Raw genomic sequence first — 18,046 nt, forward strand, 5'->3', positions numbered from 1 at the left:
GTTCCAGTGCTCTGGCACCCTCACAGGAAAAAAGTTGGGTTTTTTTTTTATATTTAGGTGAAACTTTCTGTGTGTGTTTGTGCCTACTGCCCTTTGTCCTGTTCCTAGGCATCACAGAAAAGAGTCTGGCCCCATCCTCTTGACCTCCTTCCTGTAGATACTGATAACCGTTGATAAGAAATACTTCTATTTTATACTTCCTTCATACAGTTATTTTTTAATATCTGTTAAGACTCTAAAACTCTTTGTATAGCTGTGAAAACACCTATGGGGCTTTCCTGTGACTTTTTGCTGTATGACTGGGATAGTCTGGCGCAACTGTGATAGATACCTTCAAAATGGTATTTGTCAGAGACATGAAATAATTTTCCTGGATGTTCCTATATAGGTCTGGCAGCACTGCCGTTATTTACTCGTGACAGGCTACACTACTCAGCTGTGTTTGGTTTTGGTCAGTATTAGCCTGAAGCAACCATTCTGTCATTGGAGAAGAGGTGTTAATTCCCTTTCTGTGCTACAGCAGTCTGTGCTTTGAACAAAGACGCTGTGTACACTGCACTGTGGAAATTTGCAAGCTTCTACTTAGATGTTATGTTATTGACAGTGATTTGGGGAAGAGGGGTTTATTGCCTGGTTCAGATGAGACAAACTTGTAAATGTGAAAGTTAATTGGCAACTGGAAAAAAAAAATACCCAGAGAGATCTTATGTCTGAACTGACAGCTAAAGGTGAAGGATCCTCAGATCCATAATCATAGAATGCACTGGTTGGAAGGGACCTTTAAAGGTCATGTAGTCCAACCCCCCTGCAGTAAGCAGGGACATCCCCAGCCATATCAGGTTGCTCAGAGCCCCATCAAGCCTGATCTTGAATGTCTCCAAGGAATGGGGGCCTCTACCACCTCCCTGTGTTCCATCACCACCATAATAAAAGAACTTTTTCCTAAAATCCAATCTAGATCTACCCTTCTCTAGTTTAAAACCATTGTCCCTTGTCCTATTGCTATAAGCCTTTGTAAATAGCCCTTCCCCAGCTTTCTTGTAGGTCCCCTTCAGCTACTGGAAGGCCACTATAAAGTCTCCCTTCTCTCAGATATGAAATAAGAAAGATGATCCATTCAGGACATTTGGAAGCCAAGGAGTGCCAGTGAAAGCAGCCAGTTTTTCTTGGCTGATACAAAGTGCATTAATCGAGAAAGACGTGTTTGCTTTAGGGCATGGCTAGTCAAACTTGAAGAAACACATTTCTCATCTGGAGGAGGGAAGGGATAGTATTAAACGTTTTCAGAGGACAACAGAAACCCTTGTAGCTGTATCAGACCACTGCAGTATTGTTTAGAGCAGAGAAATTTAAAGACCTCATTGTATCTGTATACTATTGATAATAATCTCTGGGGTATTCCCTGTGGGAGGCACCTTTAGTGTGAAGGAGCAGGCAGGAAGCAGGCAGTAAGCAGGCAGGAGCAGGCTACATAGAGCTATGTGGGCAAAGAGACTGAAAAAAGACATAGGATGAAATGGTTGCACTACTAAGGAGAAGATGGAGTCTGGGAGTTTTGTGTGGATTACGGCAGAGGTAGGGCTTTAATAATCCAGTAGTATGTGAGCAGAGCACTTCCAGTGGTTTTCTCCTTTGGTGCTTCCAGCAAAAAATTATAATACTTTGTGGTTAAAACATCAAAACAGAATGGAAGAAAGCTCTTTATTGCTCTTGGGAGAGGCTGATGGGATGCTGTTGCTTCCTTATAATACTCATTGGTTCTTGTTCAGGTTCAGTTTTTGCCTTAAGATGCCAACACTTAAAGGCAACAGTCAGGCTGCAGTGTTGTCAAGAAAGATGCACCAGTCTGAATACCAAACCAGGACGTTAACGTTTGACCTTTTTCTTCAGCAGAGGAAGAGAGTGAGTGAACATAGTGCAGGTAGCCAACAGCAGCCAGGCTTCATCAGAGCCAACTTATACACAGTGAGGATCTACCTTATAAAGATGCTTTTTGTATACAGCAGAAAATCTTGTAAAGGCAAATGCTAATTCACTTGGTAATGGTTTTTGTGGTTTGGTTTTTTTTTTTTTTCTTTGTTTTGGTTTGCTTTTTTTTTGGGGGGGGGGTGTTTGGGGAGGTTGTGGGGGATTTTTTTTTGGTTATGACTAAGACATCCAGACAACAGCTTTGTTCACAGAGCTTTAAGATACCACTGACCACATTTTAAGTTTTTTAAAAGAATGTACATAAAATTCTAGAGATGTGTCCAGTCATTACATAATTTGTGCAGGGTATGTCATAAAGCCTGAAGAGAGTGAAGTTGTTAAGTTGTCCCAGTCTGTATGGATGTGTATGGGTTTTTTTGATACCTGGTTCTGTAGGTTTTATTGAATCAACTGTGCAGGCAGTTAAAATTTGGAGAAGTTCATGATACATTTCTCTTTGCAGTCCATCTTATATCCTTAATGAAGTCTTCTAAAGGGGAAAGAAGAGTTTGTGATGAAGTGAAAAAGCTGCTCAGATTGGATGTATATAACAGTGCTTTCTGTGTAAGAATATATAACATTTTCTGTGCAGCTCATCCTGTAAAATAGGATGGCTGTGACTGTTTTCCATCAGATAATCCAGTAATCCACCAATTCTGAAAAGAGTTACTGTGAGATTTTAACAGAGATACTGGTATGAATCAAAGAGAAAATTCAGGCAGAAGATAGTCAGATGCTAAGAATGTTTGTGTTGAACCCTAAACCTGTATTTTGTATCTGTTTTAGATTTGACCAAAATTTTGGATCTATGCAAAATGGAATATTTAAGTTTATTGACTCTTGCAGCTTCTGTTCAGCTGAAAGTCAGATTTATACTTATGTAAAGGAGGCAGATCTGAATAATTATTGCGACTGCTTTGGAGCATGTCTGGGCATTGGGATGGCAAGACTCTCCAAAGTCCTTAAAGAATGTGTATTTACTAGTGAGGAAAGTAACGATTCCAAACAGAATGAGTTATGCACCATTTTTCTTTGTCTCTGGAAACCACTTCCTTTCCTGAAAGCATCAAAACAGCCAAAAGGTACTAGTGACAAAACAGCATAATTACAAGTAGAAATAATTACACCAACTAGTCTCCTGAGACCTATTGTAGACATGGGGAATACAGCTGAAGTTAAGGTCTATATTCCCAAAGTTTGGATATGCTTCAGTTTCTAGTTGTGCTGAAACACAGATTTGCTCATGTTTTCTTTGGATTTTTTTTTTTTTTCCATGAGTGGGCTTTTTCACTGTGACTCATGCAGGGTAAAGCAAACTAGTTTGGAATGTGTTAAAGCAGCTTCCGGAAGAGTAGAAAGTCAAACTATATAAATCCTAGACATGCTAAACTCCTGTTCTCTTTGAAAACCTATATACACATTATTTGGATGGAGCAATGCCTACAATTTACAACTCCTTTCTTTTTTTTTTTGTGGTTCTGTTAGTGTATTATGAATGACAGAGACTTGCTGCTTGGAAGAGATCTCAGAGAAATGCAGTTCAGTGGTTAAACAAGAAATGAATCAAGAAGGTGGGAAAACTGGAAATTTGTAAACAATCCCATTGAAGCTGTCAAGGGTTAGGGCTGGGCCAGCCACTGGACAAGTGACAGACACTCTCTATTAACCCCTCTCCTTCCCAAAAGAGACTGAAGGGTTGAAAAAGAAAACTAGAACAGCTTTAATGAAAATAATATCAAGAAAATCAAGTAGATAAAAGTAGATAAAAATGAACCAAATCCCTCTTAATAGCAATTATATCACTGTCACCACTAATGCTGTGGGCAGGCACTGGGGGAGTCCCACAGTGGACTCAGTTACAGATGAGAGCCTGATTTAGGAGATGGATTCTGGAACTGGGTTCAGAACTCATAGATTGTGATCAAAGGCAGGAGAATGGTTAGAGTCCTCCTCAGATGCTGGCCACTGCAGAAGTCTTGACCCCCATGATCACTAAACCTTATACTGAACATGATACAGATGGAATTGAATCCCTTGTTGGTCGGTTTAGAGTCACCTGTTCTGTCTACCCCTCCCTGCAGGTGGCACCTCTTACTGCTCCCCAACATGGCAGACAAAATTTAGCAGTGACCTTGGTCTGCACACCAGTCCTTGGTACTAACTCTAATTATCAGCATTATCATTGGTAGAATCAGACACTGCAAAAACATGATGTTGATTTCATAAAGTACTGTTACTTAGACTGAGATGAAAAGTAAAATCACTGAATTAGTTCTGTTCTAGCTCAAACCAGGAGAGAAGTAATTTCAAAGAATCATAGAATGTTTTGAGTTGGAAAGGACCTTAGGATCACGAAGTTCCAACTCCATCTCCCACTAGACTAAGGTGATCAAAGTCTCCTCCAGCTTGGTCTTAAACACTTTGAGGGATGAGGCATCCACAACTGTCTCACCACCCTCATAGTAAAGAACTAAATCTAAATCCAATCTAAATCTCCCCTGCTCTAGTTTAAACTGTTGCCTCGTGCCCTGTCACCATATGACCTAATAAACAGTCGCTCTCCAGCTATCTTGTAGGCCCCCTTCAAGTACTGGAAGACCACAATAATGTCTCCCCTGAGCCTTTCTTCTCCAGACTGAGTAGACCAAACTTCCTCAGCCTGTCCTTGTAGGAGAGGTGCTCCAGCCCTTGGTCCATCTTTGGACCAAGTCCCAGATGGACCTAGTCCATCTTTTTGGCCCTCCTCTGGGCCTGCTGCAGGCCCATATCTCTCTTGTATTGGGGGCCCCAGAGCTGGACAGGTGAGGTCTTACCAGAGCAGAGAGGCAGAATCACCTCTCTCGACCTGCTGGACATGCTTCTTTGATGGAGCCCAGGGAGCAATTTGCCCTCTGGGCTGCAAGTGCGCATTGTTGGGTCATGTTCAGGGAGATTTCAGTGAAGCTGCAATGTCACATCATCTGCCACAGAGCTTCAGCACCCTTCCCGCACACCCTGCTGCATGAACTGTGTGCAAACTGCTGCACCATGCTGTGTCTGATGTGCCATGCACTTTTGCCAACTTGGGGGGCTGGGTATCCAATGAACAACTGATCTTACTACTAAAGACTGAGGAAAATAAGGTACTGAGTATCTCACCTTCTTCTGTGTTTCTTCATCATTAACCACTATGTTCCTCCCTGAATCCAACAAAGGACAGAGATTCCCCTTAGTCCTCCTTTTGTTGCTAATATATTTGCAGAGGCTGTTTTGGTCCTCTTTAACAGATGAGGCCAAATTAATTTCCAGTTGGGCTTTGGCCCTTCTACTTTTCTCCCTGCATAGCCTCATGACAATCTTGTAGTCCTCTTGAGTGGCCTGCCCTTTCTTCCAATGACCATAATACAGTCTCCTTTTCTCCCTGAGCAGCAATCAAACCTCTCTATTCAGCCAGGCCACCTTATTCTCCACATACTCATCTCTCACCACACGGGGATGGCCGTTCCTATGCCTTTAAGGCTTCCCTCTTGAACAGTGTCCAGCCTTCCTGGACTCCTTGGCTCTTCAGGACTGCCTCCCAAGGGAACTCTGTCCACCAGTCTCTGAAAAAAAACAAAGTCTGCCTGCTGGAAGTCCCAGATGGCAGTTCTGCTGACCTCTCTTTACTTCTCCAACAACTAAGCACTCTACCATTTTGTGATCACTATGCCCAAGACTGGCCCCAACTGTTACATCACTCACCAGTCCTTCTCTGTTCACAAACAGCAGGTCCAGCAGTACACTTTTCCTGGTTGGCTCCATCACCAGCTGTGTTGTGAAGTTATCCTCCACATGCTCTAGGAACCTCTGGGTCTGCTCTCTCTCTCTGGTATTTCTAGCGGACACCAGGGAAGTTTAAGTCCCTTGTGAGAACAATTGTGAGACTTCTGCCAGATGCCTAAAGAACATTTTCTGTTTCTTCATCTTGATTGGGATAGACTCCCAACAGGGTATCTGCCTTGTTGGCCTCCCCCTCAATTCTTACCCATAAACACTCAACTTTATCATAACCACCATTAACCTCAATACAATCGAAACACTCCCTGACATACATGGCCACACTACTGCTTTTCGTTCCTTGCCTATCCCTCTGAAGAGTTTGTAGCCATTGATTGTGCCATTCCAGCCATGTGAGACATCCCACCACATTTCTGTAATGGCTACTATGTCATAATTTTCCAGATACTTAATGACTTTACAGCTTCTCCTGTTTGTTTCCCATGCTGCAAATGTAGATGCATTTCAGTTGATCTAAAGGTCTTGCCACCTTTTTGCAGGGAGAGTCCCAGTTCCTACCTGGCTGTTGCCAGGTACTCCTGTGGTTAGTAATTCATCAGTGACCCTAACATTTTTGCTGCCTTATGGGTCTCCATTCCCTGCTTCCACTGATATGGCAGACTGACAGACTTCTCTAGCACACCATCCTTTGAATATTGATGTGCTGCCCTTGGGTGTACTTCTAGCAAGCTCTTTCCCCTTCAAAGCTAGTTTAAAACTCTTTCAATGAGCCCTGCTAGCTCCTGGAATAGGATTCTTTTCCCCCTTTAAGATGGGTGTATCCTATCTGTTGCCAGCCAACCTGTTGTCCTATAAATCAGCCCATAATTAAAGAAGCCAAAGTCCGTTCAGTGACACCGTGCCACCAGTTTTGGAGTCAGGCATTGATCTACTGGCTCTTCCTATTTATTCCCTCATCACACCTCAAAACTTGGGGGATATATGAGAAAACTACTTGTGCTCCTTATCCCTTAACAAGTCATCCGAAGGTCCTAAAGTCTCTTAACTGCCCTTGGACTTCTTATCATGACTTCATCACTGCCTACCTGAAAGATCAGCACTCTGAAGGCTGCAGTAAGGAAGGAAGCTTTCTCATCACATCACTAGCCCAGGCCCTGTGAGGCAGTAGAATGTCAGAAGACATGGGTCCAGTCTGCATATCAGGCCTGTCACTCCCTTCAGAAGTGAGTCACCCATGACAATGACCCATCTTAACTGAAGAGGTTTTGATGCAGGGTCTAAACAGACTAAACCTCAGCAACTGCTCCAATCTGCGTGATCTATCGCCCTTATCATTGTCTGCTTCCCTTTGCAGAGCATTATACCTGTTTTGCAAAAGCAGCTGGGAAGGTTGGGTAGTTTCTGGGGGGACACACCTGCAGTGCCAGGCAGGAACTTGCTATCATTGCCCACTATCTTCTGAGTCACCACATCTAGTCAGGGAAAGAGAGGACAGGTAGCTCTCCATAACATGATCTCTCTTTGCCTCTTGGGTTTCTTTCATGGTGGGGCTGGGTGTGACTCCAAGGCTATCTCTTATATTCCCTGATGGTCCTCAACCTACTTAACTCCTCTTAGAGCTCCATCACTAAGCAGAGGATCTCCTCTACCACAACACACCTCTGAGATGTGCTCACTGCTCTCATTCAACATCGGTATAAGAATGGGACACACCCTACAGCTCAATACTTGGATGGCAGCATGTTCCCACTGGAGCTCTGTTTGAGAAGTGGTATCAGACCTGGCAGGTGCAGGGTTCTGGGATACCATGGCCTTCTGCTGAATGGCCACCATATCTCCCTGCACAAGCCAGGCATGCTTCAGCACCTTCCTTGTATGTCTTTCTGTATGACTTGCTGTGCCACACCGCAGATGACATCACAAACCCTGTAAACTTGCTCAGTCCTTTTTCAGGGCTGCCTATAACAGTGTGGGTGTGACTGCCATTGCACTGGGAATGCCCAGGCCTCATCAGCCTGTCCTGTAACGGCTGCTAGCTCCTGGCAGATCTCTCTGCTTCCCTGGCATGTCCCTACCAAAGGAAAAATGCAAGAAACCTCCTCTACACGGAGATCTATCTCTGCTGCTGGCCTGACCAGTTCCAAAGTAGCTGCTCTCAGCGACAAGAATTGGCTGAGCAGCAACTCTTCCTCGGCTTCCCTGGCTTTAGGAACCCCTTGTCTGTCCACCTCAGTCTAGCACACAACTCACTGTTGTCAATGCTCTGCTCTGTGTGGACGGAGCACCTTCACTTGGTGCTCCAAGGTAACACCTGCTCGGTGCTTGTTCGCTCTCAAAGAGCTTCTTTTATGAGGGGGAGGGCGTGGTCTCGGAAAGCGACCAGGGTTCACCTGCAACCGAGGCTGGCTCCTCAGCAAGTGACCCTTAGCGTATTGCCGCCGCGTTTATTTCAGCTGCTGGTGGTGCTGCCTCGGCCTCAGCAGCCCGTCCACAATCTGGTGGTTCTAAGCATAGGCAAACCACTTTCCTGGCTTCAAAAAGCACGCTTAAAAAGCCTTTCCCTCTCCCTTTCTGCCTCAAATCCCTTCTCCAGGGCTCGTCTGTCTGCTACTGGAGCTGGTCTCCTCAGCAATTGTCCATTAGCGTGTTGACGCTGCGTTTATTCCAGCAGCCGGTGGTACTGCCTCGGCCTCAGCAGCCCGCCCACAAACTGGCGGCTCCAAGCATAGGCCAGCCAATTCCTGGCTTTGAAAAGTTCTCCCCAAAAGCCTTTCCCTCACCCTTTTTGCTTCAAATCCCTTCCCCAGTGCAGGTTTACCTGCTGCTGGAGCTGGTCGCCTCGGCGAGTGACCGTTGGCGCCTTGACGTCGCATTTATTTCAGCTGCCAGAGGTGCTGCTTCGGCCCACGCCACCTTAGCAGCCTGCCCACAAACAGCCAGTGGCTTTTCCGGCTTCAGAAAGTCCCCTAAAAAAGACTTTTTTCAGCCCTTTTTGCCTCAAATCCTTTCCCCACGCCGCCTCAGCAGCCTGCCCATGAGATGCTGGCCACGTTTCAGGCCAACGCTTTCCTGGCTTTAAAAAAGCCTTACAAAACAGTTCCTTGCTGGCCCTGCTCGCCACGATTCCCTTCCCCAGCGTGGACCTGCTTGCGCTGAAGTTTGTTTCCTTGGTGAGTCTCTCCTTTGTTGTTTTTGTTGTTGTTTGGGGTGGGGGTTGTTTGTTTGTTTGTGGTTGGTTTTTTTTTTTTTAATTTGTTTTTTTGTTGTTGGTGGTGGTGATGTTTTTTTTTTTTTTTTTTTTGTGTTTGTTGGTTTTTTTGGTTGGTTGAGGTTTTTTGGTTGGTTGGTTTTGTTTGTTTGGTTGTTGGGTTTTTTTTCCCAACTAGTTAGTAGGGAAATTTATGCGGAATGAGCCGATGACAGAACGTTTTATTGCTGGGTAAAACGGAGAATTAACACATTCCCTTAGCTTCTCATACCTGGCCTAATTTTGTGCTAATTCTAAGTGGTGAACACCACATACTTTTTTGGGCCTGTTCGTTGTTAAGTAGTGATCAGTTCCATCTCAGCTGTTTCAAGAAGATATTAACTGATGTTTTAAATTTTCAATTACAACTTAAGTTGTAAGTAGCTGCTAGGTTCTCATCCTGTTATAAACATCTTCTAAATTCAGTAATGAAATAATAAACCACAATATCCAATTATATTCAGGTTCTGTGTTTTGGGTGAGGCAAAACATTGTTTGCATTTATTTAAAATCTGCTGATGTAGTGCTGTAGCCAAGCAAAGGCTCTAGAAAATAGTGGTGATTTTGTCCTATTCTACCGTATCGAAGCAGGAATGACATAACCATCAGGCTATTAAATTTTACCTGTAGTTTAAAAATACATTATTCCACTTTCTCTGAGCATGGGATAACCAGGAGTGCCATGGATTCTGTATTGGTTGATATTCTTGTAATTTTAGGAGGCTCTCTCATAGTGACTTGAATGCCTTCTAGCAGTGCATGTCTACTGGAGGAAGAAAACACGCTGGTTAGAAATTATTCTTGGAGTCTTTCTTTTGTTTTCCTTAAAGGTTGTACTGACTTATTGCATGAGGAGGAAAAGTAATGATTTAACAAGTGGAAGGGGAAGAAGAAGTTGCTAGGCTTCATGATTCTCATGGAAAAGCCCTGAAATATAATGTCACTGAGGTGTCAAAAACGTAGGGAGCAAAAAGTCAAGAACTCAAAAAAGAGCCCCAAAGTTATCCTGATTTAGACCAATCCCATTATTTGAGGCAGAGTATAACTCACACTTGAGCGCTTCAGATTAACGGTTCTCAGTTTTTCTAGGTTGTACTTTTTAGTTCATTGTACAAATACAGCCACGTCCTATCTTGGTGGGGTTTTTGGGGGTGGGAGGGTTGTGTTGTTTATATCCTGTGGGTTGATAGTGAACAGTGTCCCGCAGAATACTCTATATTTGAAATTTCATCTGGGATGATTATCTGTGAACGCTTCCATATGCTATGTGGCATTGTTCCAGTTCCTGGATTCAATAAGCAGACCAACCTTTGGCAGTCCAGATTTTTAAAAGTACTGATAGTGTCTGAAAGACACCAGTTTCCTTTAACTGCCATTGGCAAAGACAGAGAAAGGGATAGATTCCAGTGAGGGACCTTGGTGGAAGAGGATTGCATCTAGGCAGGGTTTGGAAGTCTCCAGAGAAGGAGAATCTGCAACCTTTCTGGGTAGCATGGTCCAGTGCTCTGGCACCTTCACAGGAAAGAAGTTTTTCCTTAAGTTTAGGTGGAACTCCTTGTGTTCCAGTTTGTGCCCACTGACCCTTGCCCTGTCACTGGGTACCACTGAAAAGAGTTTGACCTCATTCTCTTGTCACATGCCCTTTAGATATTAATAAGCATTGAGAAGATCCCCTCTTAGTCTTCTCCGGGATAAACAACCCCAGGTCTCTTAACCTTTCCATGTTAGAGAGATGCTCTAGTCCCCTAGTCATTTTTGTAGCCCTCCACAGGACTCCCTCCAGTGCTTCCATGCTGCTCTTCTACTGGGAAGTCTAGAACTGGATGTGTCCTCCAGATGTGTACTCCAGATGTGTCCTCTCTGGAGCAGTGTAGAGGGCAAGCTGCTGGACACACTCTTCTTAATGCCCATCAGGATATTATTTGACTTCTTGGCCATGAGGGCACATTGCTGGCCCATGGTGAGCTTCTTATCCACCAAGACATCCAGGTCCTCCATGGAGCTGCTTTCCAGCAGGTCAACCCCTAACCTGTATCAGTGTATAGGATTATTCCTTCTTAGGTGCAGGACTCTACATTTGCACTTGTTCAGCTTCATTAGGTTCCACTCCACCCATCTCTCTAGCCTGTCTGGGTCCTCAGGTACTTTTATGGCCTGGGGGGAATCCCTGAGCAGCAAAAGGGGTTGGTGCTGCAAGCGTTTTTCCAGGGCTTACTCAGCTGTTAGAAGTGAAGGTCCATGAGTGAATTTAATCAGAAGCAGCAGTGGAACTAGGGAGAAATGCTGTAATGAACTCAGTGCATTTCTGCAGATAAAGATTATACTTCCAACCATTTAAGCATGATGTGTTATTCTTTGAACACAGAGGGATGCATTTGTTTAATTTTTTTTTTTTTTTTATAATTGGCAGAATATCTGTTGAGAAAAGACAGAATAATAGCCAGGGAGAGGTTTGGCAGGTCAGAAGAGTAGGCAAGCAAGGATGTCCAGCATATGGAAGTCTGCAGCATTGCAGCACACAGCCTGGGACAGGCACTGCTCTCTTAACTTCCCAGAAATTAAAAAATCACTGCCATTCCTTCAGTCCAACCAGACACTTGGCCTAAGAGAATGGGACCTAACCATTGTAATCAGACTATTTGTGGATGTATTTTCCATGTTTGGCGTTACAAGCAGGTGCATTGAGATGAGATCTAAATTAGAAGTACACATGCTCTAAGAGGGGGCAACCAAGAACTTCTTATTAGTATCAGCAATGCTGCTCTTATTTCAGTGCAGAGCTAGTTGCATTTTCTTTTGTTCTTTCAACAGGTTAGTAATTACTGTTGCAGTAATTATGCTTGATGGAGAGTATATAAGACGATAAATGGTTATTCTGTGCAGTAGTGGGGGATATTTGGTGCCAAGCTTATTATTTTCAGTCAAAGCTAATTATCTCTATTATAATACATGACTCTCTTTCTTGAGTTGAGTGGGAAACTGCTGAATAGATTTTTACTTCTTTTTTTTTCAAAGTGCCTTGAACTATGGAGAGAAATGAAAATTAAAAACAATGAAAGGCTTGTTAGACAATGAGAAGACTCATCTGTAAAGCTATTTCTGACAGCTTTTTTTCTCTTTCTTATCTCCAGTTATATAAATATAAAATGTTTATCAGAAAATGAATTGTTGCATTGCACATAATACAGGTATTAAAGTTTACTTCAGACATCAGAGAAACCACTTGAGTCAGTGAATCACAGGCAGTTTGCTGCCTGATCATACAGGTGAGATGGTGCTGGCCAAAGGGAGTGGCGAGGCTGCCCCTGCCATGCAGCTGTGATAACCCACAGCCTGGCTGACCTCAGAAACACTGAGGTGATGAAGGGATTGACAGATGTTCCTGTCAAGTGCCTTTGTAAAAATGCTTGCTGCCCAGTATAGGCATCTGTTGTGCTTGTATTTAGGGCCTGCCCTGGAAATCTGGGCAGGGAAGCTTTGAGCAATGTCAGCAGGGATTATAGCCTCTCACAGGTTTACCTTGAGTGATAAGGTCAGTGGAGAGCGAGCAACTTTGATTAGTAGGGTTTGTCTACTCTGCAGATGTCTGTTCTGCTACTCTGTCATTTATTAATAATGCAGTCATCCCCTCCTCCACTTACATCATAGTTTCAATTTGCAGCAGTGACAGGGCTGATCACCTTTCCAGTCTTAGCTGACTTACGACATATCCTGAGTTTGCTTTGCCCCACACATCTGAATCATGCTGTAACTTGATTCTCTGACTGGTGAAACATGTAGTAGAGCTGCAGCTCACTGCCAGATGCAGCACACACTGCTCAGTCAAGCTCCTGGCACCCCTTCCCCTGGATCTCCCCACCTGAATCTTGTTCCTGTAGGAATCAAGGTGGGAGGAGATGGTGCACAATCACGCTTCATCTTAATGCACTGACAGCCACTGTGAGCACAGACAGCTGGACCCAAGAGCTGGGCAGTTCTGCACGTCACGGAGCACTCACTGAAATACCCTCCTTAGGTTGTGTAGGGTGATTGATGGGGCAATGGAAAAGGCAGCTGTTGGCTGTTGAATGTAAATACTCTAGTGTTAAGAAGGCACAGAGAGAATTTTAAAAAAAGCTGCTGCAGTTTCCTGCTTTCCATGTATGCTTTTCTTAATGTTTAGAATTTGTAATTTTTAGCTGAATTTAATTCCCTACAGAAGAGAAGCAATAAAGCGTATTTACAAGGCAGCTTTCCTTAGAAGTTCTGTATCGTGTTTTGCCATGTGCTACACAACAGATGTTTGAGGCTGATCAGTGTCATGTGTGCATTTTGTGGTACTTTAATACGTGCTTTTGAAAGACAAGCAGTACAAAGAGGAACCAAGTTACTAAGATGGATAAAATTTTCACAGCACTGTCTTTGGTTACTGCAAATAAAACCACATCAAACTATCATTGTGCTGCTCATCTGCAATCTGTGCTAAAAGCTGCTCTACTCAGATTGGAAATTTCATCCTTTACCTTCATGCTAATTTTTCCAGTAGTCCCTTGCAGCACACAAAGGCTCATTTTTATTGACCTTGTAGATCTTACAGTTCTCATCAACTCCACATGAGACTTTGTCTGTTTTCACTTGTAGTGCTGTTCTTATGTGGTGTCAGTAGACTGCTGTTTGGATGTCAGAGGTATCACTTATGCAAATCTACAGTGCATCTTGCTCAAATTAAGTGTGATCTTGTGAACTCTTTACAGGGAATTTAACATCAGACATAGAACTCTCCAGGGTAAGTTTGTCATTTACTGTTCCAAATCTTAGTTCAGGTAAGTGATGGTGTTTTAAGTGATGGTGCCTCTTAGGGGTGATGAAGCAGAGCCATAGCAAACGTACCTTACTGATTCAAATTCCTGGTGTCACTGGAAGTCCAATTTGGTGAAAATGAAAGGTGCTTTCCACCTGTTGTTTCAGATCTTTTCATAAAGTCCTTATTAACTGAAGTAGTTGCTGGGCAAGGAAAAGTTCACATGTATTAGCATTTGCAAAAGTTGTTTGCATGAAAGAGGGTTGTAAGATGGGGCTCGACTAGCTATAGGCTAGCAGAAGCTGTGTAAGGACTACCAAGAAGGCAATGATATGTAAAGTTAAGATAACACAGCTATGCTTTAAATTGCATCTAAACAGGGGTAGTAAAATGTTTATCTGAGATGCAGGAGCAGCATAAGCCTCTTGACTTTCATAAGGCAAATATATCTATAGCACAAGCAGATGAAAATAGTGACAGTTTTTACATAATCAAATCAAACATGTAGCACTCACTCCTTCATTCCTTGGTCTGAGAATGCAAAATTTAGTAGCTAACAAGTAAATACTGTAAAACATAGTATTAGCTGATTAGATCTGGCAAGAAGCAAAACTCCAGACTCTAGGAACTTGCAGTAGCAGAGCAGGAAAATCCGTTAAACACAAATGACAGTAACTCATAACTATAATCTTTTATAGATGTGTCTGCAAACTATAACTCAAGAAGCCAAACCAACCCATTTACAGCTGCAGACATCTCAACAGAGTAGCTTTGGATGCTGTTAGCCTATTTTTGGTTTATGTCTCTTTTTCCTAGCTGCAACTTAGCTGTGTTAAAGTGTATCTCTGTGGGAACTGATGGGGTTTATTATGAACATTTCCGTGCTATAAGAAGGAGAATGATCGATTTTATTTATGCTGGTTGTTGTTTGTTTGGCTGCATGACAAGGTTGCTATCAACAGAAGGGATGAAGCATGAGGTAATGACTACAACTTAAATGTGAACACTTGTCATACCTGCTTTTTGCTTAGACTGATCAGCCAATATCAGAGCATAGTCAAATTTTATGTGTGTTTTCTTTCATGTTTACAGACTGGCAAGCCTAATGGAAGGTAATCTTTGACATTGCTTAACAGTTTCCTTTGCCCCTGAAATAAAATCTTCAGAACTATGCTAAACTACTTGGGATATACTGAGTGTTAGAGAGAAATGTTCTGAGAACTAAGTACAGAGACTATTTCTTACAAAGGGATATTAATTTTTAAAAAAATATTTAGAATCTGTCATAAACTAAAGTTCAGCTATCTACGTCCTCCCCTTGGTGAAGCCGTGCTGGCTATTCCCTGGTGATTTTCTTGTCCTTAGTGTTCCTGGAAATGTTTTCCAGAGTTAGATGCTCCATCACCTTCCCAGGCCCAAGTATTTCCCTAAATCCTCCCTTCTTGACCTTCCTGAAGACAAGAGTGAGATTTGCTTTCTACTGGTCTTCAGGAACTTTTCCCAGTCACTGTGATTGATCAAAGATGATTACTGAAAACATCCTTGCTCTTTGAACAGTCATGTGTGCATCAATATTGAGGGATCATATTGAGGGCTTTGGAGATGTTTATATCTCTAGGTTTTTTTAAGAATTTCCTGATCTTATCCTCTTACACTAAGGGTACATCTTCCTTCTTCCAGCCTTTTACCCCTTGTTTCTGGGACCTGGACTTTTTCCTGTCCTGTGTTACTAAGTCTCATAGGCCTGCATTTTCCTTAGCTTTTCCTTTGCTACCTGTTTACTTATAGAAGCCCTTCTTGTTGTTTTTGTCCTTCACCAGATTCAATTTCATTTGGGCTTTGACTTTCTTTGTCCCAGGATGCTTGGAAAATGCCTCCATCTTCCTCCCATGTTGCCTGTCTTTGCATCCACCCTTGTAGTAGTTTGAGCACTCAACCCATGAAAACCCTCTAATGCTTCCTTTTTGCTTTTGAGTCTGACTAAGAGCTATTTGTTCATCCACACAGGCCTCCCAGCATACTTTAAATCATTGCCATGGACCATCTTGAACCTGAAGGTGATGATCCTTGAATATTAAGCCAGCTTTCTTGGGCTTCCCTTCCTTCAGGGCCTCATCCAATGGGACACTTCTGACTACATCTTTGAAGAGGCCAAAGTCTGCTCTCCTGAAATCCAGTGTTGTGAATTTGCATTTCACTCTCCTTGCCTTCAGAATCCTGAACTTCACCATCTTATGGTCTCTTCAGCCAAGGCTGACTTTGATATTCACATCCGCAACAAGACCCTCTTTGCTGATGTGTTTGAGGTCCAGAAGAGCACCTCTCTACATTGGCTCCTCTAGCACTTGGAGGAAGAACTTCTCATTGATGCTCTCCAGGAACCTCTTGGATTGTTTGTTGTCCTGCTGTGTTGTCCTTACATCAGATACTGGGGTAGTTGAAGACCCTCATGAGGATCTGAAAATGTGATGATACTACATAAAGTTGCTTGTACTGCTAGGGTAATCTTACGAGGGAAAGGAAAGAACTACAGTGATGATGAAGAATATTCATGTTAATCCAGAACTGTGGAAGCATATTCTCTCTTCTGTACTGCCCTGCCATCTGAAAAGATTACTAATAGCCCTCTCCTACCTGGAGGTTTATTACCCACACTAAAGATAACTGTCCCCTCTGACCTGTGGCTCAGCATCACAGGGGCCACTCATAAACCTGCTAGAGTCTCATAAACTTGTTCAAATCAAGGTAAACTGATTGAACAAAGAGTAAATATTAAAGCATCTTAAGTCAACTTCCCACATTTCACATGAAGCATGCTCACTCACTAGCAGGTCAACTTGCTGTCACTTCTGGCAAATGTGAGAGTTGGCTTGGAAAGATCATCTTCATTTGGCATAGCTAGGTCTGAAAATGGACTTCTATCTTTGTCGACGTTCCACTCTAGATACACTCTGCATATGACTAATTTGTTTTTTAAAAGAAACCCACAGGGTGCTTACCCTAAGAGTTCTGCTGCTTCAGCATTCCTACTAAGAGGAGGAGTGAACTTGTCTTGTCTTGGTCTGGGAGGTGAGAAATACAATGGTATTTGCAATTACTGGTCTAACCTTGAGAGGAGTGGCCAGACAAGATCTGTACAAAGCATGAGAGAAATACTGCTCATATACGAGGGTTGCAGCATTCACTGGGAATTGGCTTGTATCCGGGAACCTGTCTGAGCTGTTGAGCAGTGAAGTAACAAGGAAGAGATACCATTAGAAGGAGTGAAAAAATGAGAGAAGAGGTATTGAATAAAGTGGAGTCTATCAAATGCAGACATCATAGGACAAATTAGTGAAAAGTTCCTAAGATCTTTTCTGTGACTGACAAGAAATTTTAATAAGGTGCCATCACAACTTAACTTTGTTCCTGGACCCACATGCACCATAAGTATTACTTTCTTGTTCTTTCTTCTTGACTAGCTGCAATTTCCTGATGGTCGCCTGAAGTTCTAATAAAGTTCCTAAGTTTTAATTCAGGAAAACATGGACTGCTTTGGGGGAACCAAATCACAAGCAAGGTTGGTGAAACAAGACAGCTGCAGAACTCTTCCTCATGTGAAGGCCACACCTGGCATTGCAGCATGAAAGCCTGGATAGACAGGGCATACCCAAGGAGTCTGCAAAATCCAGGGTAAAGAGCCACACTCCCCAGGCCGAGATCTATGGCAAATAGAAATTGCTCTTTCTTATTGCCTGAGATGAGCAGAAAACCCCACAGGAATGTTTAAGCTCTCTGTTCTGGACAGCTGAGCACAGGGCTTAACGCTTCTGAAAGGTGAAAACAAACTCTTCAGCCTCCAATGTCTGTGACAAAGTGGGAACATTTCCAACATCTCAGTAGCCATATTCATCCCCTTTGCTCTTTTGTTCCATTTTTCCTGAATTGTGAATGCTAAGAGTCTCAGAAGTTCACTTGTAGGTTGACCACTGCACTCCCACCACTATCACCCTCACAAGGCTGAGTGTTTTCTCAGGGTTTTCTGAAATTCTGTGACCTGTCAGGTAATAGTATGCACATTTCATAAGCAACTGGATCTTCATGCCACAGAGTAAGTCAAACATGCAGAACAGTCATAGCAAGTGAAGAGGTGCCTTAACACACCCAGTAGATGCAGAAATTAGATATTTCAGAGTTGGAAGCTGCTTTTTAATAGATTCATGTGACAGTCCTAATAACAGATGTTATTGCATTTATTAAAAACACCCAATCCATAATAATGGAAAATAAGCATGAAGGTCTCATGTGAACCCAAG

At 43.0% G+C, this 18,046-nt stretch overlaps 1 protein-coding gene across 1 annotated transcript in view; it reads right to left on the bottom strand.

Annotated features, from left to right (window-relative positions):
• Positions 1-18,046, bottom strand: part of STMND1 (stathmin domain containing 1) — a 116,481-nt gene that overhangs the window by 83,639 nt on the left and 14,796 nt on the right. Inside the window, 1 exon segment of the mRNA XM_054381960.1 lies at positions 8,543-8,690. Within this exon segment, the coding sequence (XP_054237935.1) occupies positions 8,543-8,690 (148 nt within the window).

This window comes from Indicator indicator, chromosome 6 (assembly GCF_027791375.1).
Source record: "Indicator indicator isolate 239-I01 chromosome 6, UM_Iind_1.1, whole genome shotgun sequence".
NCBI lineage: Eukaryota > Metazoa > Chordata > Aves > Piciformes > Indicatoridae > Indicator > Indicator indicator.